The sequence below is a fragment of the Syngnathus leptorhynchus genome, chromosome 2 (genome assembly GCF_054491065.1).
Source record: "Syngnathus leptorhynchus isolate UIUO chromosome 2, UIUO_Slep, whole genome shotgun sequence".
In the NCBI taxonomy this organism is placed as follows: domain Eukaryota; kingdom Metazoa; phylum Chordata; class Actinopteri; order Syngnathiformes; family Syngnathidae; genus Syngnathus; species Syngnathus leptorhynchus.
Window position 1 is genome coordinate 12,786,336 of NC_141196.1, and position 25,033 is coordinate 12,811,368.

General features: G+C 40.1%; 3 protein-coding genes and 21 non-coding genes across 24 annotated transcripts; 22 read left to right on the forward strand and 2 right to left on the reverse strand.

The window, feature by feature from the left end:
• Window positions 1–1,076: 1,076 nt before the first annotated feature.
• On the reverse strand, window positions 1,077–13,299 carry btk (Bruton agammaglobulinemia tyrosine kinase). Its single transcript, XM_085902399.1, has 19 exons — window positions 13,158–13,299; window positions 12,148–12,230; window positions 10,442–10,601; window positions 9,387–9,491; window positions 8,708–8,789; window positions 8,487–8,612; window positions 8,191–8,243; window positions 7,746–7,933; window positions 7,606–7,668; window positions 7,445–7,499; window positions 3,709–3,788; window positions 3,391–3,518; window positions 3,110–3,181; window positions 2,690–2,861; window positions 2,374–2,593; window positions 2,230–2,294; window positions 2,026–2,144; window positions 1,782–1,939; window positions 1,077–1,258 (listed from the first exon to the last, which is right to left on the reverse strand). The coding sequence occupies exons 3-19, from the start codon at window positions 10,580–10,582 to the stop codon at window positions 1,187–1,189; spliced, it is 1,899 nt and encodes a 632-aa protein (XP_085758525.1). The 5' UTR covers window positions 10,583–10,601; window positions 12,148–12,230; window positions 13,158–13,299; the 3' UTR covers window positions 1,077–1,186.
• rpl36a (ribosomal protein L36A) lies at window positions 12,592–14,769 on the forward strand. The gene is made up of 5 exons (XM_085902427.1): window positions 12,592–12,690; window positions 13,195–13,300; window positions 13,802–13,869; window positions 13,944–14,066; window positions 14,689–14,769. The coding sequence occupies exons 1-5, from the start codon at window positions 12,688–12,690 to the stop codon at window positions 14,707–14,709; spliced, it is 321 nt and encodes a 106-aa protein (XP_085758553.1). The 5' UTR covers window positions 12,592–12,687; the 3' UTR covers window positions 14,710–14,769.
• gla (galactosidase, alpha) lies at window positions 13,372–23,937 on the reverse strand. The gene is made up of 7 exons (XM_085902413.1): window positions 23,714–23,937; window positions 16,694–16,868; window positions 16,235–16,409; window positions 15,928–16,019; window positions 15,683–15,844; window positions 15,419–15,616; window positions 13,372–15,212 (listed from the first exon to the last, which is right to left on the reverse strand). The coding sequence occupies exons 1-7, from the start codon at window positions 23,875–23,877 to the stop codon at window positions 14,901–14,903; spliced, it is 1,278 nt and encodes a 425-aa protein (XP_085758539.1). The 5' UTR covers window positions 23,878–23,937; the 3' UTR covers window positions 13,372–14,900.
• Window positions 17,303–17,375, forward strand: trnav-aac (transfer RNA valine (anticodon AAC)). The gene has a single exon. It is a non-coding gene; the product is annotated as a tRNA-Val (tRNA).
• On the forward strand, window positions 17,472–17,544 carry trnav-cac (transfer RNA valine (anticodon CAC)). Its single transcript has one exon. It is a non-coding gene; the product is annotated as a tRNA-Val (tRNA).
• Window positions 17,968–18,040, forward strand: trnav-aac (transfer RNA valine (anticodon AAC)). The gene has a single exon. It is a non-coding gene; the product is annotated as a tRNA-Val (tRNA).
• Window positions 18,134–18,206, forward strand: trnav-aac (transfer RNA valine (anticodon AAC)). The gene has a single exon. It is a non-coding gene; the product is annotated as a tRNA-Val (tRNA).
• Window positions 18,299–18,371, forward strand: trnav-cac (transfer RNA valine (anticodon CAC)). Its single transcript has one exon. It is a non-coding gene; the product is annotated as a tRNA-Val (tRNA).
• On the forward strand, window positions 18,466–18,538 carry trnav-cac (transfer RNA valine (anticodon CAC)). Its single transcript has one exon. It is a non-coding gene; the product is annotated as a tRNA-Val (tRNA).
• On the forward strand, window positions 19,290–19,362 carry trnav-aac (transfer RNA valine (anticodon AAC)). The gene has a single exon. It is a non-coding gene; the product is annotated as a tRNA-Val (tRNA).
• On the forward strand, window positions 19,458–19,530 carry trnav-cac (transfer RNA valine (anticodon CAC)). Its single transcript has one exon. It is a non-coding gene; the product is annotated as a tRNA-Val (tRNA).
• trnav-cac (transfer RNA valine (anticodon CAC)) lies at window positions 19,627–19,699 on the forward strand. The gene has a single exon. It is a non-coding gene; the product is annotated as a tRNA-Val (tRNA).
• trnav-aac (transfer RNA valine (anticodon AAC)) lies at window positions 20,126–20,198 on the forward strand. The gene has a single exon. It is a non-coding gene; the product is annotated as a tRNA-Val (tRNA).
• trnav-cac (transfer RNA valine (anticodon CAC)) lies at window positions 20,292–20,364 on the forward strand. The gene has a single exon. It is a non-coding gene; the product is annotated as a tRNA-Val (tRNA).
• Window positions 20,459–20,531, forward strand: trnav-cac (transfer RNA valine (anticodon CAC)). Its single transcript has one exon. It is a non-coding gene; the product is annotated as a tRNA-Val (tRNA).
• On the forward strand, window positions 20,751–20,823 carry trnav-aac (transfer RNA valine (anticodon AAC)). Its single transcript has one exon. It is a non-coding gene; the product is annotated as a tRNA-Val (tRNA).
• On the forward strand, window positions 21,132–21,204 carry trnav-uac (transfer RNA valine (anticodon UAC)). The gene has a single exon. It is a non-coding gene; the product is annotated as a tRNA-Val (tRNA).
• trnav-aac (transfer RNA valine (anticodon AAC)) lies at window positions 21,558–21,630 on the forward strand. Its single transcript has one exon. It is a non-coding gene; the product is annotated as a tRNA-Val (tRNA).
• Window positions 21,724–21,796, forward strand: trnav-cac (transfer RNA valine (anticodon CAC)). The gene has a single exon. It is a non-coding gene; the product is annotated as a tRNA-Val (tRNA).
• On the forward strand, window positions 21,891–21,963 carry trnav-cac (transfer RNA valine (anticodon CAC)). The gene has a single exon. It is a non-coding gene; the product is annotated as a tRNA-Val (tRNA).
• trnav-aac (transfer RNA valine (anticodon AAC)) lies at window positions 22,357–22,429 on the forward strand. The gene has a single exon. It is a non-coding gene; the product is annotated as a tRNA-Val (tRNA).
• trnav-cac (transfer RNA valine (anticodon CAC)) lies at window positions 22,626–22,698 on the forward strand. Its single transcript has one exon. It is a non-coding gene; the product is annotated as a tRNA-Val (tRNA).
• trnav-cac (transfer RNA valine (anticodon CAC)) lies at window positions 23,184–23,256 on the forward strand. Its single transcript has one exon. It is a non-coding gene; the product is annotated as a tRNA-Val (tRNA).
• On the forward strand, window positions 23,426–23,498 carry trnav-cac (transfer RNA valine (anticodon CAC)). The gene has a single exon. It is a non-coding gene; the product is annotated as a tRNA-Val (tRNA).
• Window positions 23,938–25,033: the final 1,096 nt, after the last annotated feature.

Here is a 25,033-nt window from a genome sequence, read left to right on the forward strand (position 1 = left end):
ATGAAGTGGCCTGTGATGAGGAACACCTGTAAATGGCGGTGTACCTAATAGAGTGTCCGAGTGACGTCACAGATCAAACAGCCAATCAGAAAGTGGGGGGTTGTTTGGGTGTGGCACTTTTCACTTTCATTTAAGCTTTGACCATGATTTTTCCCTAATGAAGTGGCCTGTGATGAGGAACACCTGTAAATGGCGGTGTACCTAATAGAGTGTCCGAGTGACGTCACAGATCAAACAGCCAATCAGAAAGTGGGGGGTTGTTTGGGTGTGGCACTTTTCACTTTCATTTAAGCTTTGACCATGATTTTTCCCTAATGAAGTGGCCTGTGATGAGGAACACCTGAAAATGGCGGTGTACCTAATAGAGTGTCCGAGTGACGTCACAGATCAAACAGCCAATCAGAAAGTGTGGCACTTATCACTTTCATTATGCTTTTTCCCTAATGAAGTGGCCTGTGATGAGGAACACCTGAAAATGGCGGTGTACCTAATAGAGTGTCCGAGTGACGTCACAGATCAAACAGCCAATCAGAAAGTGGGGGGTTGTTTGGGTGTGGCACTTTTCACTTTCATTTAAGCTTTGACCATGATTTTTCCCTAATGAAGTGGCCTTTGATAAGGTACATCTAAAAATGGCGGTGTACCTAATAGAGTGTCCGAGTGACGTCACAGATCGATCAGCCAATCAGAAAGTGGGGTTGAGGGTGGGTGTGGCACATTTCACTTTCTGTGAAGCTTTGACCATGATTTTTGATTATTTGATTTATTACAACAACAACAACAACAACAAAAGGATCAGTGTATGTGTGGGGCGATTCGTTGAAGGAATCTCTTGAGAACTGATTCTAAATATTCAGTTCACTTAAAAGAACTGGAATGCACATCACCAATGGGCGCTGCTTAAGGGACCGGAAGCAGTCGAACCAATTGCACGGCGCAATCGTATGACAACGTCAATACGTCATCTTTCATCGCATGCACACACAAGTAATAATAGTAATAATAAATTGCTAGAAATTAATCACAGTAAAAGTAGACACTGTATATTAAAAAGATGAACAGATTTTTTTATTCATCCAATTAGATATGCATTCAAAAGCACTGTTACACTTTAACATTCATCTATTTTTATTAAGACAAAAGCACAAAATCAAAAGTTCATTTTCCGGTCTGCTGTTGTTGTAATCTACTGGAGTTCATACAGCAAATCCTGGACAATGTACACCAGCTCCTGGAACGTGGGCCTCTCGTCAGCCCTCTTAAATGGGAAGAAAAAAAAATTGCTAAACCCCCGTCTTAATTATGTATACATTGAATAAATAAACAAATACGTTCCAAAATGAAAAAAATATTAATTGTTATACAGAACAAAACACCAGAACCTCATGAGTGAATTCAAATTGTAAATAATTTCTTTCAATTGTAATTTTCATTATCTATTCTACATTGGAAAAAAACCTGTGATTTCACATTACATTAAAAGTAAAATATTCAAGGCAAGATGGGGCCTATTCCAAGAACTACTTGGACTGGTTGCCAGCCAATTGCAAGGCACATAAACAAATTCAGAGTTTTCATTGAACCTAACACACATGATTTGGAATTGTGGGAAGAAGACAGAATACCCAGAGAAACCCCACAAAAGCATGGGGAGAACTTGCAAAGTCAATATTTGAACCCAGAACCTCTGGACTGTGAGACAGACACGCTACCCTCGAGTCAGGCGGGTCGCCGCTCATATTTCTCTAAATCCAACATTTCCGATAGGGATTTGTACTTACATCGACCCAACACGACGACATGATGCTATAGACCTTCTCACATGCCATCTGAGGACGGTACAGTCGGAGGCCTCCGGATACTTGAGACACAATTTCGTTGTTGTTCAGACGGTCGTACGGGAGCCTCCCCAAAGTGTACACCTCCCACATCAGCACCCCTGGAAACACATTGACACATTTACCGCAATTTATGAAGCCAAACACAGGGATGTAAAGTGGATTTTCAGATGATACAATCACTCACCGAAAGCCCAAATGTCTGACTTGCTGCTGAATCTGCAGTAGAGGAGAACTTCGGGAGGCGACCAACGGACGGGGAATTTGGAACCCGCAGAGCTTGTGTACTCATCATCTAGGACGTACCTGAAGAAGAAGGCCGATCAGATGACTGTGACGTAACGGCCCTCCTCGGCCTTGATCGCCCTGAATTTAAGTAGCATGATTCTACCTTGACAAGCCAAAGTCTGCCACTTTGACTGTTCCGTTGCCATCCACCAAGCAGTTCCTGGCAGCCTGGGGCGAAGATGAATAAACATTTGACTGAAAAAAGTCCACCCAAGCGAGTCAGATGCTTTAGTCTGCGCCGTCTTACCAGATCCCTGTGAATGTACTGCTTGGACTCTAGGTAAGCCATTCCCTCTGAGACATCCTTGCACATCTCTAGGAGCTGCACGGAGGTGGGTTGCTGCCTGAGGCCCTCCCTGAGGTAGGTGAGCAGGCAGCCGTTGGAGAGGAACTCTGTGACAATGTAGATGCTGCTCTGCTTGGTGCACACGCCGTACAGTTGCACCAGGTTCTCGTGGTGGAGCATCCTAGCTTGAAATAGGGGGTGGGGGGGCTTGTGATCCAACGCATATCACTTCATCTGTCCCGCATGGTTGGGGGCTTACGGCTGATTGATTGCTCACATCATGACCTTGGCTTCCTCAATGAAGTCTTCCTCTGACATGGCCCCGGCTTTAATCATCTTGATGGCCACATCATACTGACCCTTCCATTTTCCGTACTGCACCACGCCAAACTGACCAGTACCCAGGACCCGAATGAAAGTGAGGCAGGAGGGGTCGATCTCCCACATGCCTGTGGAGCACAAACAAGATTTGTGTCTTCTTTGTTGTGTTTGACTGTTATTTCAATGATAAAATATCATCTAGACTTCCTTTTATATATTTTCGTGTTGCATGAAAAATTGTCCTACGGTTTTCTGTCTCTCCCTCCGTCTGTCCGTCATCTAGCTAGCTAGCTAATTGCGTTATGTATATAGCTATTTATAACGCTATCTATTTTGCTAAGAAGCATCATTTCACTGTTTCCTCAATGCCACTCACCATAGCCAAGACCTGCTGTCGATGGAGGCTGTGCCCGGTCGGACACAATATATTTCAGCCTGCAAAACATGCCTAGTGATGGAGACAATATGACAGCGTCACATAAAATCAATCTCAAGGTAGATACAATAAGGGCATCCTGGTCATTTCCGAACAAAATGATCTTGCAACCGTGATAAAAGAAATCAAAGAATATTTTTCCAAAATGATGGCATAGGATCTTAAAAAAAGGCTTGCTTGGGTGATATCAGTTGTAGATTTAGTAACTTAATGTAGTGAACCTGCGGCATTATGCTGATGATAGTTGATGAGCTCCGGGATAGTATTGAAGTTGTGCGTCACGGCTAAGAAGAATTGTCCTTGCGGGGTGGTGCAGATGTTGTAATGTTTGCAGCTGCCACCAGCCTCTCTGCGGACAGGAAGAAGGAAATGATCACATGGTGCATGAGATTAAGTAGAAGTATTATTCTTATGAACCACAGAGCAGACGGTGTCAGAGATAAAGATGGAGTTTTGCATTGACAATTTTCATGTGACTGCCATCCACTGTCTACTTCTTTTTTTGTGTTTTATCCAAAGTGTGCAAGAGTGAAACTCACCCGCCTCCTTTACTGAATAGAGACACCGTGTACTTCCCTGGCTTGCTGGAGTCTCTCACTAGGAAGCCGCCATCTTTATTCTAAGGGTCAGAAACGCAAGGCAATACAAATAAAGTATGTTGTGAACAACTATGAGCATGCGTTTGTTTGGTGTTGTATTTTTTTTTTCCTTACGAAAACAAGCACGTGATCATCAGTTTACAATAAATAATATCATTATTCATTGTATGTACATTTTTTTATCTTATAGGTTAGGGTCATGTTAAAATAATAAAAGTAAACTAAATTAATGAATGAATAATGAATTAATGTGAAAGACAGTTTTAATTTCTTCTGCAATTGGAGACATCTTGGCTTGCAGGCTTTTGAACATTCGCTATAACAACTTCACAAATGTCTAACATCTAAGTGTAATGTAAACAGATATGTCAGATTACAATAATATTGGCAACAAATATGTGGATTTACATTTTACTTTTTATGTTTCATTGAATCAGAGTGACGCTAACCCTAACCCTACCCGAGACTCTTGTGAGGATAAGGGTAAGGGTTAAGGGTCCATTTCAGTCATTGACAGTCCTGCAACGGCCATACTAAAAATGTATGCAAACATTTTATTGTGTGAAGGCGAAGGCCTTCACACATATGTTATTCTACTCCATTCACTTTATTATTATTATTATTGTGTGAAGGCGATGGCCTTCACACATATGTTATTCTACTCCATTCACTTTATTATTATTATTGTGTGAAGGCGATGGCCTTCACACATATGTTATTCTACTCCATTCACTTTATTATTATTATTATTATTATTATTATTATTATTATTCTATTTTATTCTCCGCGATTTCTGTCCTTCTACTTCTTCCACACAATTCAACCCATTCACTCCATTCCACTTTTCACTCATTCCAACTATTCCCGAGATGAGCGCTTCCATTTTTGGTATTCCGTAAATTCTCAGATTCCGCAAAATTCCCAAATTCCCGACAATTTTTTCCCCATTCATTCTCAATGGCACATTCAACATTTCACATTCACGTCATTCCAGTTTGAAATTCACGTCATTCCAGTTTGAAATTCACGTCATTCATCACATTCACGTCACATTGGGAAAGATTCCCAACATTCCCCAAATTCCCACTTCCCAAAAATTCCGCCAAATTCCACCAAATTCCCCAAAATTCCGTTTTTCACCTCTAAATTCCACGTTTTTCAACCCATTCAACCCATTCCAGCTTTCAACTCTTCATATTCTTCCACGCTATTCCCCAAATTCCCACTTACCAAAAATTCCGCATTTTCAAATAATAAATTCCACCAAATTCCACCAAATTCCACCAAATTCACCCAAATTCCACCAAATTCCACCAACTTCCCCAAAATTCCGTTTTTCACCTCTAAATTCCACGTTTTTCAACCCATTCAACCCATTCCAGCTTTCAACTCTTCATATTCTTCCACGCTATTCCCCAAATTCCCACTTCCCAAAAATTCCGCATTTTCAAATTTGAAATTCCACCAAATTCCACCAAATTCACCCAAATTCCGTTTTTCACCTCTAAATTCCACGTTTTTCAACGGATTCAACCCATTCCAACTTTATTCACCTTATGCTTCCCATATTCACCCCCTTGACCCCCACTTCCACTATGTGGCGGCCATCTTGGATTGACCCTAAAGTGACCCCAATGAGCCCTGATTGGACCGGAAGTGACCCCAGGGACCCCGGAAGTGACCCCAAATAGACCGGAAGTGACCCCCAATGAACCGGAAGTGACCTCAGGCAAACCGGAAGTGACCTCAGGCAAACCGGAAGTGACCCTAAATAAACCGGAAGTGACCTCAGGCAAACCGGAAGTGACCCCAGGTAAACCGGAAGTGACCCAAATAAACAGGAAGTGACCTCAGGTAAACCGGAAGTGACCCAAATAAACCGGAAATGACCAAAATAAAACCAGAAGTGACCCAAAAAATATTCAGCTTCTTCGCCTTCACACGCAATTTCTCCAGAAATTGCAAATTCTAGTTATTATTATTATTCTATTTTATTCTCCGCGATTTCTGTCCTTCTACTTCTTCCACACAATTCAACCCATTCACTCCATTCCACTTTTCACTCATTCCAACTATTCCCGAGATGAGCGCTTCCATTTTTGGTATTCCGAAAATTCTCCGATTCCGCAAAATTCCCAAATTCCCGACAAATTTTTCCCCATTCATTCTCAATGGCACATTCAACGTTTCACATTCACGTCATTCCAGTTTCAAATTCACGTCATTCAGCACATTCACATCACATTGGGAAAGATTCTCAACATTCCCCAAATTCCCACTTCCCCAAAATTCCGCCAAATTCCCAAAAAATTCCCCAAAATTCCGTTTTTCACCTCTAAATTCCACGTTTTTCAACCCATTCAACCCATTCCAGTTTTCAACTCTTCATATTCTTCCACGCAATTCCCCAAATTCCCACTTCCCAAAAATTCTGCATTTTCAAATTTGAAATTCCACCAAATTCCACCAAATTCCCCAAAATTCCGTTTTTCACCTCTAGTTTCCACATTATTCAACCGATTCAACCCATTCCAGCTTTCAACTCTTCATATTCTTCCACGCTATTCCCCAAATTCCCACTTCCCAAAAATTCCGCGTTTTCAAATTTGAAATTCCACCAAATTCCACCAAATTCCACCAAATTCCCCAAAATTCCGTTTTTCACCTCAAAATTCTACGTTTCTCGAGAAATTCAACTCATTCCAAAATCATTCCACAGTATTCCCCAAAAAAAAAATTCAGCTTTTCGCCTTCACACGCAATTTCTCCAGAAATTGCAAATTCTAGTTATTATTATTATTCTTCTTCTTCTATTTTATTCTCCGCGATTTCTGTCCTTCTACTTCTTCCACACAATTCAACCCATTCACTCCATTCCACTTTTCACTCATTCCAACTATTCCCGAGATGAGCGCTTCCATTTTTGGTATTCCGAAAATTCTCCGATTCCGCAAAATTCCCAAATTCCCGACAAATTTTTCCCCATTCATTCTCAATGGCACATTCAACGTTTCACATTCACGTCATTCCAGTTTCAAATTCACGTCATTCAGCACATTCACATCACATTGGGAAAGATTCTCAACATTCCCCAAATTCCCACTTCCCCAAAATTCCGCCAAATTCCCAAAAAATTCCCCAAAATTCCGTTTTTCACCTCTAAATTCCACGTTTTTCAACCCATTCAACCCATTCCAGTTTTCAACTCTTCATATTCTTCCACGCAATTCCCCAAATTCCCACTTCCCAAAAATTCTGCATTTTCAAATTTGAAATTCCACCAAATTCCACCAAATTCCCCAAAATTCCGTTTTTCACCTCTAGTTTCCACATTATTCAACCGATTCAACCCATTCCAGCTTTCAACTCTTCATATTCTTCCACGCTATTCCCCAAATTCCCACTTCCCAAAAATTCCGCGTTTTCAAATTTGAAATTCCACCAAATTCCACCAAATTCCACCAAATTCCCCAAAATTCCGTTTTTCACCTCAAAATTCTACGTTTCTCGAGAAATTCAACTCATTCCAAAATCATTCCACAGTATTCCCCAAAAAAAAAATTCAGCTTTTCGCCTTCACACGCAATTTCTCCAGAAATTGCAAATTCTAGTTATATTTATGATTACAATTATGAGCACTGGGCGGAATGTTTGTTGGCTTTTTAATGAGACTTACCTCAGTCTTCAGTAGCTTCTCTGCCTGGCTGCGGTTTGTATTCTTGCAGTACCAACTTTGAAAGGGAAGAAACTGTAGTTTGTCTACATTTTTTGATCAACTACATAACATGCAAAATATGATATGATGAATTCTGTCAAAGCACACATGTTGATACTCACTCATATCTGTCTAAGCCGTGTCCAGCTTCCACCACATAGTTACTGGGTATGTAACCCTCATTTCTACAAAATAAAGTTGTTGTTTTTTAAAGACAAATTTACCAATAAGGCAGCCGCCCTTCGAGGAGAGTCTCACCCACCCGTATTTGTCTCTGGCTTGCCACCAGTTGGGGTCAGACATGTCCAGGATGGTGTACTCCTCGTCCTTCTTTAGCTCCAGGTTGTGGGGCATCATGGCTGGGTGGTTGTACTGAGCTATGACCCTAATCTCCGGAGAGGGCTCTTTGGCCTCCGGTAGTTGCGGAGGTAACCGTCGGACGGGCTTGTCCTTAAAAAACAACGACGTGCTGTTACGGCGGTCAAACGCAAAAAAAAAACAAAAAAACTAACAACCTCAAACCTCAAAGACAATCGTGATTTGGTTGGCTAGTGAGCAAAATTAGGCAAACAAGCGTGACAAGTAACACAACTAACTCTTGATGATTTGAATGTGACCTCCTGGGCTATACTTAGCCTAACATAGCTTTAGTGAGTGACATTCAACTTTTACACATTTTTACAAAGAATTCATAAATGTGTGTTTACCTCTGAAGGAGTCGGAGGCAGAGGTTTGCGGGTTCCCCTCCGACACATAAAGCCTATTGGGAAGAAGATGTTCAGTAGTGCAGCATTTCCTAACCTTTCTCGGGCCAATTAGTCTCAGAATGTAGATTTGAAAAATGTCATTGCACACAAAATGTACTATTCATGGTGAAATAATTTTGATAGTGTCAATTATCTGTAAAATTGACTCATTCTGTGTAAAATATTTGGTATTTGAAATTGGTAGGAGTGCCTGCAGTCGTGCCATCTTTCAGAAATGGAGTGTGCCTCATTCTCACCATTCTTGCTATCCAGAACTTTGCATCCCATTGCCTGCTTGACTTCCTGCTGGCAGCACAGCCAAATACCGTCGATCCAGAAGCACGGGTGATACTTTAGCATCAAGTCCTTGTTGCTCTGCACCACTACACAAAAACACACACATGGCATTTGCATGAGCGCACACTCACTTCCTCCATGAAGTGACGATAGTGGCGATGTTATCTGTTTGCATGCTAACATTCTTTCAACTTCTTTATCCACTGAGCCCGAACTTCCTCTGTCTTTGCGAAGATGTACAGTGGCCCCTCATCGTAAATGACCTAAAAAAATAACCACACTATTAGTTTTAATTTTGTGTTTCACCAGTGCCTCACGCTCGTCCTTCCTGTATGGAAGGATACACCTGCAACCACCACAAAACCACCCACATCTGGTCCACTACTTGCACTTCTTGCATTAATTCACTGATGTCAAACTCAAGGCCAGATACGGCCCGCCACATCATTTTATGTGGCCCGCGAAGACAAATTGTGCATCAAATTCGTGTGTCATTACTAGAATTGCAAATTGTCTTCACTTTTAATAATATATATATATATATATATTTTTTTTTTTATAAATAATTGACCAGATTTTACTTGTCTGATTTAAAAACGAGTTATTTGTCAGTTTGTTTTGTAGCTTTTACTGTATATAATATGAGGTGCTCATACATTTATTTGGGTTGATAGTCACAATGGCCCTCCGAAAGAAGCTATGACTACAATGCGGCCCGTGAAAAAATTGAGTTTGACACCCCTATTAGTATTGAATATTGTGCAATTAGTGACTAATTGCACAATATTCAATACTAAACGGGCGGGCTATCTGTAACCATGACAACTGTCATCCAACATGGTAAAATCAATGAATGGTACCTGGAATGCATACATGCGCTCCTGCGGGCTGTTGGGCTCCGTCTGTACCGTTTCTACACACTTGATCTTCTCCAGGTCCACCGAGCCCCTCAGGCCTTTCCGCTTCTGGGTGACAGATGGGAAAATATAATAATGTTTTGTTTAATGAGTAAATTGAAATATTAATCATGTACCAAAGTGGTGTTTCCAAACCTTACTGGAGCCAAAGCAAGTATTTGCAAAATCTCATACCACCAAACAGAAATGTCAAAAAACATGCACAATAATTACATAATAATTAAATTGTTTGAATTTACACGCAAATTTACTTGGTGTGGAATCTGGACCTGTTTAGTTAAAAACAACAACTTTGAGAAGAGTTAGTCACCTTGTAGAATATTACTTAACTAAAAGTCTGAATGTATCTGGCAGTTGGTGAGCAAGTAATGTTCTGATATTAAGTGCACAAGTCTTGGCGGACAAATTAAAAGTACAACAACAAAAAACAAGTGCTTTTAAAGAACAATACTCACTGAAATGGCATTTTGTAACAGTATTATAATTATTGCAAAAATCTCCATTATTTTCAACTTTTTTGAATTGTCACTTAATCATTCATGAGCTTTCAGGTTCATGTAAATATTTATTTTCATATTACTGCACGGCCATACAGAAGAGGGTTGAACATTTATCCAGGAATCGTACTTTATATTACTTTATTCGACAATACTTTGTGATTTTTTTTTTAAATATTTGACTTAGCTAATATGCCATATGAATACAAAACTAAAACTAGTAATAAGACAAAATTAAAACAAAGTATTTTCCATCAAATAAAAGCTAACAGTAAATGGAAATCACGGATTATTTATATTAAAAAAATTCTTGAATTGCTTTAAAACAGTCAAGTAATAAAGTTCCACTTGTAATTTGTCATTGGCCTGTAGGAATTGCTCAGGTTCTCTACGTTCTCATTTAGTGACTGACTAGTAAAGTGCCAGATGTTAACTTTATAATATCACTAATATCACACAGCTATCAAGTCATGCACAGTTTTTTTTTTCCTCCACACTTACCCCTTTGTCGGCGTCGTAGTCGTAGTAGGAGAGTTTGTCCCGCGTAAGGATGAACCATCTCTCCTTGTAGTTCAGCGGTGATGTTTTCCTCCTCTGTTGTGAACGCTTGATGAAAATGTCTTCCAAAATGCTGTCACCCATGGTTCACACCCTGGTTAACCTGAAATGAGTGAGCAACAAAGTTGTAAGGTCATTGAAAGTGGCTACTGTAATTTGTTGTGCATATATGGTGTCGCAGTTATTCAGATACTTGGGCTTTTTATTGTGCAGTCATTGTGACTACTTCCTTGTGTCGCTCATGCGTGTGGTCAGTCTCCCACAAGTGGCAACGCTGTTCATTTGCGTGATTATCAGGCAAGATTAGCAACACTTTGTCATTCATGCTCATTTTCATCAAGCTACCTTTTGTCTTTTTGATGATACAGTAATGTACAGTGTCAGTGCTATATGGCAAAAAAAGTAGTCACGCTGTACCAAAGTAGTAAAAACAATAAAAAAAGAATGGTCAAGTCATGAAGTCAACTCCACAAACGCTAGCTCTCGGCCAGTTAAAAACTCGGACGATTGTGAGGTAGCATCACGTAAATTAGAAATTCCTCCATTGTTTTCAATAAGATTTCAATGAAAATTTAAACTAAAAGCATCTTTTTGTAATATAAATGCATTTTTATTAATACACAACAGATGTGATTTGAGAAGATGCTAATGTATGACTTTATGTTGACGTTGATGTTGACGTTCACATTATTTTTCAACTTTATCTTGGAAATATATGGCCATTTTTGTGATATTATTATTATTTTCTTGAAAAATACAGCTGTATTCTGCTACCTCTATTCCTCTAAAACTCAAAATTTGGTATTGTAACATTCAGACTTTTTTTTCTTGAAAAAAGAATCCTATAGTAGTCATGTTTGTTATATTTGGTTGGAATTAAGCTTATGTGTGTCTGGAGGGGGATCTGCCATGTAAGGGAAAATAAGTCTGAGAACACAAATGAAGTAAAGCACCAAAACCTCATCTTTGTGTCTGTTATTTTTTTACGAATATGAACGGCAGTTGACTCACAGTGACTCCAGAAATGCAGACAGACTGATGGGGAAGTTGCGTCATGCTTGCAGAGCAGCGATACTCTTTGTCAACTAGTTTCAAGTGCGTATATGTATATCTGGTGCTCTTCTCTTACAGCGTGAGATGCCACATGGCCTCAAAGTCCCGGCTAATAGGATTGATTGACTGTATGGCACACGGGCCATTGCTTGCCCACCTCAGCTCTAGTCTTGTATTATTTGTTCACTTTTACACTAGCATACAGTATAGTCAAGATTGAAAAAGATTACTCAGTGATGATAAATATTAACATGTATACAATTTATTATATTAATGTATATTGTAGCAATAATTTAACTTTTAAGAATTGTGCATTGTACTCATATATAACGTTTTTTCTTTTCTTATGTTCAATGTGTACTTGCCATTGCTGCTTTTCTATACTGTCTCTATCTCTCCCCTTATTTGTTTTTTTACTAATGGGATAATGACTTATAAATTGAATAAATAAATTGAATAATAGAATAAATTGATAGATTTGTATTCATGCCATGAGGAAAAATGAAATTGTTATCGTCGCAATACACAGGGTAACAGAAAAATACAGTCGACAGAAATATTGAATTGAGTTGAATTAAAAGAGGCATGTGACATACCCAGGCATCAAGGAGCGGAGATCAAGTTGAAAAGTGGTGTCGTGAAGCTTTACCCTGCTTCTTCGATAGAAAATGTATGCCGTCTGTGATGCGAGAAAAAAAACAAAAAACACTTACAGAGGAACTCACACTTCCCATTTCTCCTCCCTCTCTTTCGCTCTTGCTGCTCATTTTGAGTGTCAAGTGAAAGACGGGCTAAACATTAACACAGGTTAATATTCCTGCGTGGTTTATACTAAACGTTGTTTATTGAAATAATTGCAATTTAGAAAGCCATGAAAAAGATCGTAAGAAAATAAAACAGTTTTTTTCTATGCATATTTCAATTAATTATCTTTGACATGTTTCAGTTCAAGATGTTATTTCACATCCAAGAAGTTAAAATAGAGTTTAGTATTATCATTGTGTGGTTTGTGCGCTTGGTCCTCCTTGTAGATTTTGGTCGTTAGGGGGCAGTGTAAGTAAAAATTGCAGCGCCGCACTAAATGTAGTGCTTCCTTTTTCGGGACTTCCTCTTTTGCTCTGCATCGGGACGCAAACATGGTAGGAAACCAATACACTGAAACACTTAGATGAATCCACCTCAATCTTACAGTTAAATACGACATCGGCACCATTTGGTTGTTCATATAAATGTGTCATGGATCTGTAGGCACAACGACCCCGCTATTTGCCACGTATGTTGAGTTTTCGGACCAAAACCGACCTCTGACGATGCTACATTCTGAAGCGGCAAGGCTTTTTATGCTGAGCCGGCCTTTCGAATGATGGACGTGTCCTTTTTAAATTGGCTGAAGTTAATACTCGTCACCAACAATACATGTATTAATTTATTTTTTCAATGATTTTGGTTTCAACGGTATATCATGCGCTAATGCTATGGCGCTATGTGCGGTCTTCACTAAGACGTCCAAAATTATACTAGTTGTACGTTTTTAAAAGATAAATCTGATTATTCCGTACGTACAAACTGTAAGCTTTTGAAAAGATGAATCAGTTTTTTTCAGTACCTGTTTATACATTACAACGATTTCGCGCTGTCATCAGGTGAACGTCCCGAAGACCCGCAGGACCTACTGCAAAAAGTGCAAGAAGCACCAACCACACAAAGTTACCCAGTACAAGAAGGGCAAGGATTCTCTCTATGCTCAGGGTAAGTGTCATGTTGGGTGTGTACTTTGGACGTGGTATACACTACACGCATGACGTGATCCAATTGATTGAAACTTTATTGATTTAATTCAGGATCCCAACAGTAGGTATATAAAAGACTCACAGATGACATAAATAAATGCAAAAGGTGAAATCCATCAACAAGACAAGAACAAAAGAAAAAAACAGCGGGCCAGCTGTGAGAGGCCTAAATACTGTAAATAGTCCTGCCAGCCAGTTTAAGGTGTAAACCTTTTGTAGATCAACTTTTATGATGCATTTGTTTACCCGTGTCACTGCAATCAGTATTATATTATCCAACCTTTGTGTTGAAAAACTTTGGATGGAGTGGCAAAGACAAAATGCAATGACAAAGTGGTGATCATATACATACAGAAAGGATGAACCTTTAATTGCAACACGCAACAGAACAGGATGTTATATTGACACAACAAACTGAATGGCTCAATTTGACCACGACTAATGAACGAATTTCCTGCAGGAAAGAGGAGATATGACAGGAAGCAGAGCGGCTACGGAGGTCAGACCAAGCCGATTTTCCGTAAAAAGGTAAATGACTATCAGTCATCCTGATTGCTAAGGTGCATGTGAGCCCACGCGTGCTATTATCACCTTGTTTCCAGGCGAAGACAACAAAAAAGATTGTGCTGAGGCTCGAGTGCATGGAGGCCAACTGCCGTTCCAAGAGGATGCTGGCCATAAAGAGATGCAAGCACTTTGAGTTGGGCGGTGACAAGAAGAGAAAGGTAAGTCCATTCAGGAGATTGACAATTGCAAAGTATGAACTTTATTTATCCCACAGCAGGGAAATTTACTTGTCACAGTAAATTTCCCTGCTGTGGGATAAAGTTCTATCATGCTTTGCAATTGTCAATCTCGTGACTTGAAATTTGAATAGGAACTTGAAAGATCTCCACGTGTAGATGTAAATTTTGGCGACTGTGGAGTGGGCATTTGGAGATAGAGATCCTTCTCCCCTGATTTTTTTACTCTAGTTCTAAACAGATGTTTGTGCTATAACGATGCCCGAAAAGTCAGCGTAATTTCAAGTTGGTAGTCAGGTTGCCTTTTGCACAATGACATAAGTACAAAAGCTCCAGAGTTGACGGAAAGGCAACAAAAAAAGTGGAAATTTTACTCTGGTTAACAAAAGGAGTGTAAATCAAGCATATACTGTATTTCTCCTGCCTTACTGTCTAAAGGTCAGAACAGGGTTAACTGGTAGAATGACTTGCGCAAATCCAAATTTGGTTTCTATTGTTCTGCCTTGCGGCCTGCTATTGACATATTGTGAGAGCAGCTCAAAGAAACATGCAATTGTTAATGGTGTGATTTAACCCTCCTGACATGCTTGTGTTCTCTCAACAGGGCCAGGTCATCCAGTTCTAAGCTGTGGGCCGCTCTTCTGGGTCAAGTCGTCACAATTTTCAATAAATGTGTTCAAATTTACCATACCTTTTCTCATTCATTTTCACCGTACTAGAGCTGCGAGTTGCATCAAGTGAAACGTTGATGGCCTAAAATGGAAGCTCTCAATCCATAGCATCAGATTGTAATTGAGAAAACCAAATTGTCACGGTCTAGAGAAGTGTCTGTTTTTCTGACCATTGCATCCGAAGGAGTCTTTTGTCCTGCTTTTTTCTGCTGTTGGGCGTGATTACAAGCAGGGCGGTACCTGCAGGGTTAACGGAGACCTGGTGTCCAATCTGAAGCCCCATCTCCTCATACTGGGGCAGAATCTGGCTGACGTTACAAAGCGGGTTGCACCTCTCCCAGCCGGGAGCCGCTTGTAAGGAGAACTTGCGTGGGCCTCCTATCTCCAGTGTGTTGAGTACTGCTATAGCAAGTCGGCCATTGGACAGTGGCCTTTCCCACACCTCAAAACGGTCCACCTGTTGAACAAACAATCCTAATAATTCCGTTGTGTGGTGTTAAAGGACTAGATGTGCAAATTAAATAAATATTTTGATGGCAAAAAGTGTTTTCTGTATGCACAAAAAGCTGTCCCAAAACCGTACCAGAAACCGTGGCGCAAAAACTGATGTACGGACCGCTCCGTGGGTTATCTGTGATGTTGCACCCCTTATAAAAGACCAACCTTGGCTGTGCAGTGTCCCTGCTTGCCCAGCTCGTCCTGGCTAATGCTGATGATGTGGTGGTTCTGCAGCAGCTCCTTAGCGTGCCGACAGATGGACCTCAGGTCGTTAGACATGAGCAGCGGGGCAGCCATAATGGCCCAGAGTGCCATCTGAGACTCCTGCTGGTCCCGACTCAAACCGAAGTTTCCAATCACCAGCTAGAAACCATAGAGCATGCAATTCTCAGGAGCTCAACCGCAGGCTTAAATTAAAGACATTAGTACCATATCTGGGTCATTCCAGCCCCCGAGACCAGCTGAGGGGACAATAATGTCCTGGTGAGTAGCAGTCCAATCCAAGATGGACTTGATGCTGCTCCACGAATCGTACACGTCTGCGAAGTTGCGCCACTGGTTGCATGTTTCCGCAATGGTGTTGTAATTTGGCTGAAAGGGGGGGTCACAAAAAGGCGACAACTTGAACCACATCTGGGGGATTCAGAATCAATACGTCAGGGATCAGGTGTTACCTTTTGGAAAGGCCACTCATACAAAGGCCACTCACAGGAATATAGGATGGGTCTTCCTGTTCTGTTTAGTGCTTTGGACATGTTTATGTACCCTGAAGAGAAACAAGTGATGCGTTAAAGCGCCTTCACTCCATGCGGAATGGGGGGCGTTCTGACCCGTACGAGGCTCAAAGCGTCATCAGGTCAGACAAGGGAAAGAAATGCCATTTCTGCTACGGTTTCTAATGTGGCCACCGCAAATTACAAAGATTGAGAAAACAATCATCTCAAATTGTAGCCTGAATGATCACACAATGGACATGCTCGCCTTCCTCAAGCAAAGTAGCGTCCATGGAGCAGCCGTCAAACTTGAGCAGGTCAACTTCCCACTCAGCAAAGGTCTGGGCGTCCGTATCGTAGTGGCCCAAACTGCCAGGGTATCCAGCGCAGGTGGTTGTGCCGACATCTGCGTAAATGCCCAACTTCAGACCCTTGGAGTGCACCTGGAAACCAGAGCTTTTACTTTCAGACAGTCTCAGGAAAAGGGCAGTGTTGCAATAAGAATCAGGCCTAAATGTCCAAAAACAGTCTTAAACGATCAAATGCAACCATACTGAAACCTATTTAACGTTAAACACAACTGTACATAACAAATGTACTGAAGTGAAAGTGAATTGCCACTAGGGGAAGCCAAGTATCACACAGAACATTATATAAATTGAGACCCGTGTGCATCATGATAAATATTCACCACACACTTATGTATATAAAGCACTGGCTCACTCACATAGTCAGCCAGTTTCCTGATGCCTCCCGGGAACCTGCGGGGGTCTGCTTGCAGCCGGCCCCCATCATCTCGACTCTGACCCATCCAGCAGTCGTCAATGCAGACATATTGGTAGCCAGCCTCTCTCCATCCCTCTGTTGCTATGACGTCTGCCATTTGCATGTACAGACGTTCACTGGGAAAATGACACAGGTGATTAACTAATCTGTTCACGTCGTAAGGTTAAAAAAAAAACGTAAATACAAATTTCACCCAAATTCCTGTGCACAGGGACAAGTTTATCCTAACCATAGCCTGAAAATATTACAATTTTAGTTGCAATATTTTGGATTACACGTATTGTTATATGATGTGTACATACATTTTGTTCACAATCAGTCACGGGTTTTGTACAACTGGACTATTAGGGTGCTTGCTGGCTGCAGCCTGTTACTGACGCTGTAACTCTCCTAACTCTCCTAATTTTCTTTCTCCAAGGAACCGAAAGATCCTGAGATTGTTAGGGGTGCCAAACTATGGCCATTTGGGAGAAAATCTACAACTAAGGAAATGTGCGAATCCAGAAATTTGTTTTGACTTGTACATATAATTCTCAACATGGTTACAACAGTTTCCGTAGTGTAGTGGTTATCACGTTCGCCTAACACGCGAAAGGTCCCCGGTTCGAGACCGGGCGGAAACAAGCTTTTAATTTTATGACAATTGCAGGTTACCTTTAAAGCAATGATTACTATATAAACATGGCAGGATAGGATACAGCCATTATGAGCAGTCAGCAGTTTCCGTAGTGCAGTGGTTATCACGTTCCCCTCACACGCGAAAGGTCTCCGGTTCGAAACCGGGCGGAAACATATGCTTTTCAATTGGTGACAATTGGAGGTTGCCTTTAATTCAAATAAAAATGATTACACTACGAACATGGCAGAATAGGGCATGTCTTTATTTTTCTGTGCGACATAATAATAATAATAATAATAATAATAATAATAATAATAATAATAATAATAAATAAAATCACAACAATACCTTCGTCTTCAACTAGATGGGAGATTTAACCTATGTAACCACCTGCTGGCGTTCATACAACAGACTGGTGTACTGTATTTTTGTGTGAAACTAAACAAGCCCATTTCACATAAAGTAAAATTGTGAAGGGATATTGAACATTTGTGTAATTAGAACGGAATAATCACCACTCGACAAACTAGCTCCTCTATTGGTCAATAGAATATAGAATAGAGTCTATTCAGTACAGCCATTTTGATTACCTGTCTGTTTCCGTAGTGTAGTGGTTATCACGTTCGCCTAACACGCGAAAGGTCCCCGGTTCGAGACCGGGCGGAAACAACCTTTTAATTTTATGACAATTGCAGGTTACCTTTAAGCTTATTACAATATAAACATGGCAGGATAGGATACAGCCATTTTGAGCTATCAGCAGTTTCCGTAGTGTAGTGGTTATCACGTTCGCCTAACACGCGAAAGGTCCCCGGTTCGAGACCGGGCGGAAACAACCTTTTAATTTTATGACAATTGCAGGTTACCTTTAACTTATTACAATATAAACATGGCAAGATAGGATACAGCCATTTTGAGCCATCAGCAGTTTCCGTAGTGTAGTGGTTATCACGTTCGCCTCACACGCGAAAGGTCCCCGGTTCGAGACCGGGCGGAAACAATATTTTAATTTTATGACAATTGCAGGTTACCTTTAAAGCTGATTACAATATAAACATAGCAGGATAGGATACAGCCATTTTGAGCAATCAGCAGTTTCCGTAGTGTAGTGGTTATCACGTTCGCCTCACACGCAAAAGGTCCCTGGTTCGAAACCGGGCGGAAACATATGCTTTTCAATTGGTGACAATTGCAGGTTGCCTTTAATTCAAATAAAAATGATTACACTACGAACATGGCAGAATAGGGCATGTCATTATTTTTATTCTGTGCGACATAATAATAATAATAATAATAATAATAATAAATAAAATCACAACAATACCTTCGTTTTCCACTAGATGGGAGCTTTAACCTATGTAACCACCTGCTGCCGTTCATACAACAGAATATTGTACTGAATTTTGTGTGAAACTAGCCCATTTCACACAAGGTAAAATTGTGAAGGGATATTGAACATTTGTGTAATTAGAACAGAATAATCACCACTCGACAAACTAGTTCCTCTATTGGATGAGGAAACCGGGCGGAAACACATGATTTTCAATTGGTGACAATTGCAGGTTACCTTTAATTCAAGTAATAATGATTACACTACAAACATAGCAGGATAGGGCATGTCATTATTTTTCAGTGCAACATAATAATAAAAATAAATAAAAACACAACAATACCTTTGTAGATGGGAGCTATAACCTATGTAACCACCTGCTGCCGTCCATACAACAGAATAGTGTACTGTATTTTTGTGTGAAACTAAGCAAGCTTATTTCACACAAAGTAAAATTGTGAAGGGATATTGAACATTTGGGTAATTAGAACAGAATAATCACCATTCGACAAACTAGTTCCTCTATTGGATTCGATAATAGAATATAAAATTGATTCAGTTCAAAACAACTATTCCAGGCTTTCAACGGTTTCCGTAGTGTAGTGGTTATCACATTCGCCTAACACGCGAAAGGTCCCCGGTTCGAGACCGGGCGGAAACAATCTCTTAATTTTATGACAATTGCAGGTTACCTTTAAGCTATGATTACAATAGAAACATGGCCGGATAGGATACAGCCATTTTGAACAATCAGCACTTTCCGTAGTGTAGTGGTTATCACATTCGCCTCACACGCGAAAGGTCCCCGGTTCGAGACCGGGCGGAAACAAGCTTTTAATTTTATGACAATTGCAGGTTACCTTTAAAGCTATGATTACAATATAAACATGGCAGGATAGGAAACAGCCATTTTGAGCAGTAAGCAGTTTCCGTAGTGTAGTGGTTATCACGTTCGCCTCACACGCTAAAGGTCTCCGGTTCGAAACCGGGCGGAAACATATGCTTTTCAATTGGTGACAATTGCAGGTTGCCTTTAATTCAAATAAAAATGATTACACTACGAACATGGCAGAATAGGGCATGTCTTTATTTTTCTGTGCGACATAATAATAATAATAATAATAATAATAATAATAATAATAATAATAATAATAAATAAAATCACAACAATACCTTCGTCTTCAACTAGATGGGAGATTTAACCTATGTAACCACCTGCTGGCGTTCATACAACAGAATGGTGTACTGTATTTTTGTGTGACACTAAACAAGCCCATTTCACATAAAGTAAAATTATGAAGGGATATTGAACATTTGTGTAATTAGAACGGAATAATCACCACTCGACAAACTAGCTCCTCTATTGGTCGACAATAGAATATAGAAAAGAGTCTATTCAGTACAGCCATTTCGATTGCCTGTCAGTTTCCGTAGTGTAGTGGTTATCACGTTCGCCTAACACGTGAAAGGTTCCCGGTTCGAGACCGGGCGGAAACAATCTTTTAATTTTATAACAATTGCAGGTTACCTTTAAGTTGATTACAATATAAACATGGCAGGATAGGATACAGCCATTTTAATCCGTCAGCAGTTTCCGTAGTGTAGTGGTTATCACGTTCGCCTCACACGCGAAAGGTCCCTGGTTCGAGACCGGGCGGAAACAATATTTTAATTTTATGACAATTGCAGGTTACCTTTAAAGCTGATTACAATATAAACATGGCAGGATAGGATACAGCCATATTGAGCAATCAGCAGTTTCCGTAGTGTAGTGGTTATCACGTTCGCCTCACACGCGAAAGGTCCCTGGTTTGAAACCGGGCGGAAACATATGCTTTTCAATTGATGACAATTGCAGGTTGCCTTTAATTCAAATAAAAATGATTACACTACGAACATGGCAGAATAGGGCATGTCATTATTTTTCTGTGCGACATAATAATAATAATAATAATAATAAAAATTATAATAATAATAATTCCTCTATTGGATTAGATAATCGAATATAAAATAGATTCAATTCAAAACAACTATTCCAGACTTTCGACGGTTTCCGTAGTGTAGTGGTTATCACGTTCGCCTAACACGCGAAAGGTCCCCGGTTCGAGACCGGGCGGAAACATACTTTCCAATTGACTATTGCAGGTTGTCTTTAAACCTATAATGATTACAATATAAACATGGCAGGATAGAATATGACTTTATTTTTCTGTGCGACATACCACCTTCTGCCGTTCATACAACAGAATGGTGTACTGTGTTTTTGTGTGAAACTAAGCAAGCCCATTTCACACAAAGTAACATTGTGAAGGGAAATTAAACATTTGTGTAATTAGTACAGAATAATCACCTCTCGACAAACTAGTTCCATTGGATTAAATAGAATATAGAATAGAGTCTAATTAATACAGCCATGTCAGTCAATAAGCAGTTTCCGTAGTGTAGTGGTTATCACGTTCGCCTTACACGCGAAAGGTCCCCGGTTCGAAACCGGGCGGAAACACATGCTTTTCAATTGCAGGTTACCTTTAATTCAAGTAATAATGATTACACTACAAACATAGCAGGATAGGGCATGTCATTATTTTACACAACAATACCTTCGTATTCCACTAGATGGGAGATTAGACGTAACGTTAAATGTAACCACCTGCTGCCGTTCATACAACAGAATGGTGTACTGTATTTTTGTGTGAAACTAAACAAGCCCATTTCACATAAAGTAAAATTGTGAAGGGATATTGAACATTTGTGTAATTAGAACGGAATAATCACCACTCGACAAACTAGCTCCTCTATTGGTCAATAGAATATAGAATAGAGTCTATTCAGTACAGCCATTTTGATTGCCTGTCTGTTTCCGTAGTGTAGTGGTTATCACGTTCGCCTAACACGCGAAAGGTCCCCGGTTCGAGACCGGGCGGAAACAACCTTTTAATTTTATGACAATTGCAGGTTACCTTTAAGCTTATTACAATATAAACATGGCAGGATAGGATACAGCCATTTTGAGCCATCAGCAGTTTCCGTAGTGTAGTGGTTATCACGTTCGCCTCACACGCGAAAGGTCCCCGGTTCGAGACCGGGCGGAAACAATATTTTAATTTTATGACAATTGCAGGTTACCTTTAAAGCTGATTACAATATAAACATAGCAGGATAGGATACAGCCATTTTGAGCAATCAGCAGTTTCTGTAGTGTAGTGGTTATCACGTTCGCCTCACACGCAAAAGGTCCCTGGTTCGAAACCGGGCGGAAACATATGCTTTTCAATTGGTGACAATTGCAGGTTGCCTTTAATTCAAATAAAAATGATTACACTACGAACATGGCAGAATAGGGCATGTCATTATTTTTATTCTGTGCAACATAATAATAATAATAATAATAATAATAATAAATAAAATCACAACAATACCTTCGTTTTCCACTAGATGGGAGCTTTAACCTATGTAACCACCTGCTGCCGTTCATACAACAGAATATTGTACTGAATTTTGTGTGAAACTAGCCCATTTCACACAAGGTAAAATTGTGAAGGGATATTGAACATTTGTGTAATTAGAACGGACTAATCACCACTCGACAAACTAGCTCCTGGCAATAGAATATAGAATAGAGTCTATTTAGTACAGCCATTTCGATAGCCCGTCAGTTTCCGTAGTGTAGTGGTTATCACGTTCGCTTAACACGCGAAAGGTCCCCGGTTCGAGACCGGGCGGAAACAATCTCTTCATTTTATGACAATTGCAGGTTACCTTTAAGCAAGCTTATTTCACACAAAGTAAAATTGTGAAGGGATATTGAACATTTGGGTAATTAGAACAGAATAATCACCACTCGACAAACTAGTTCCTCTGTTGGATTCGATAATAGAATATAAAATAGATTCAGTTCAAAACAACTATTCCAGGTTATCAAGGGTTTCCGTAGTGTAGTGGTTATCACGTTCGCCTCACACGCGAAAGGTCCCCGGTTCGAGACCGGGCGGAAACAAATTTTTCTCCTACCAATTTATAACAATTGCCGGCTGTCTTAAAGGCAAGTGCGATTAAAATACCCATATGGCCGCATAGGCCATGTGATCATTTTAAAGGGAGTGTTGCTTTAAAATCTATGGAATGAATGTTCAATGTCACAAAAATTCATAGTCCATTATGTTGAGGATTATGGTGGCGGACATACACAGGTTCACATCAATGGTCCTTCGTCATCCACTAGACGGCAGCTTTAACCTATGTATCAACCTGCTGCCGTTCATGCAACAGAATATTATACTGTAGTTTTTTGCGCAACTTAACAGGCCTATTTTTCACAAAGTAAACAGAAGAAACATCTGGAATCTTCTTCCCTTTGCGGTCTTTTTTTTTTTTTTTTAACAATGATAGTAGCAGTTTCCGTAGTGTCGTGGTTATCACATTCGCTGCAGGATGGGGCAAAGGGAAACGAGGAATAGGGAAGGTAAATTGGACCAAATACAAGTTTCCGTAGTGTAGTGGTTATCACGTTCGCCTCACACGCGAAAGGTCCCCGGTTCGAAACCGGGCGGAAACACTTTTTTTTTTCAAACACTTTTTTTTTTTTCAATGATTGCCGGGTGCTTTTACGGCTGGGTATAACGATTATCGGCAAAGGGGAAAAGGGAAACATTATCTTACAAGTTTCTGTAGTGGTTATAGCCGTCATAGGATTAAATGGGGAAAACTAGACCTTTTCAACAACAGTTTCCGTAGTGTAGTGGTTATCACGTTCGCCTCACACGCGAAAGGTCCCCGGTTCGAAACCGGGCGGAAACATTATTTTTTCACAATGATTTCTGGGTACCTTTACGACTATAATGAGTAGAGGGAAATGTTTCCAAGTTTTAGTTTTATTTTTTAAACTTCTCACTATTATTTATCGTTTATATTTCATTGGTCATTTTTTAACCCCTGAAGTGGATTTCCTGTTTATCGCGACGGTTCGGGCGCCCCCACTATTCGCGGCGGGCCCTTGTTTTCAAGGGTCTTACCTAATGCAGTTATCCGGGTCCGCCTCGCAGTCGGTGTTACACATGAACCTCTCCCAGTGCAGCCAACCCATCGTGGGGGTCCTCGCCAGGCCGTTGTCGAGAGCTATGGTGGGCGTCCACAGACCCACAACAACAAGCATCCACACACCGACCGTCAGGAGCATATTTATGATTTATTCCTCCGGCATTTCATTACATTTACAGGCCTTTTTTTTTTAATTTACTTCCTGGTTGCGGGATTACCCCCGCCTTTATAGTTGATTGACATGAATCTTACCCAATAAAGTTGAAGTCCGTCTTTAAGGGTTTGGTTTTCAGCAAGTGTTCCACCTCACCACCAGGAAACAGGGAGTTCACGCCCCCTTCAAAAATCCTAACAAAAAAGTAATGCATTTTTTCACCTCGATTTTGCTTATATATGCTAATTAAATAATAGATAAATCAATAAATAAATTTAAATGTCATTAATTTGTTCCAAGACCCTGGAAACTACCACCAAAAACTGGCAGGGTTTCTGATGATTTGTTTTCTATTGTAGACTATCCACAAACAAAATACTTGTTCATCTCATTAAATGAAATACAGATTGGTTTGTTAATTTGACACCACGCCATGAAACCAAAGAGGACGCTTTGTTGAGTGAAACTGCCTCCCCTCCCACAAACACGCAGAGAGATAAATGAATTTTACTTGGCAACTCTGCCGTTTTCTGCGAACGCAACAAGACAGCTGCTGCTTTGATTATTTGCTAATTGTTGCTGGCGCGACGACTTCATTTATTTATAAAAAAAAAAAAAAAAAACCCAGCAGCGTGCATAAACACTGTTTTCAAGTCATCACAAACTCTCAGTTGACACAATAGGGTACCAGTAATGGAAAAGATGAAAAACAACACGGTAACAGAACAACTGGAACACGCATTTCAGTCTTGGCTATTCAGTATGGTATGCCCGCGACGCTTATGTGGATTAAGTCAATAGATGTAAATGTAAATAGTTCAGCAAATACATAGATGGATGACTAAAGAGAATAATAATTGTGTCCTCAGACCTGACTGTTTGGTCCGCTTTAAACGATTCAATCAATTTGATTTCCAAATAATTGGATCATTAAGAAATGTGACATGCAGTGGAGGGCGTCAAAGCCCTCTCTGCTGCCCTACACATTATCAAAAGCACTGAACTGCATTTGAAACTGACGTGAAATTTTATTAATTTATTTCCAATATGATGTATCTCCATTTCATTGTGTTTGTGTTGCCTATGCAGCTTTATGGATGAATTCAATCAGATTTCAGCCTGTAGTATGTGTTGCTGTATG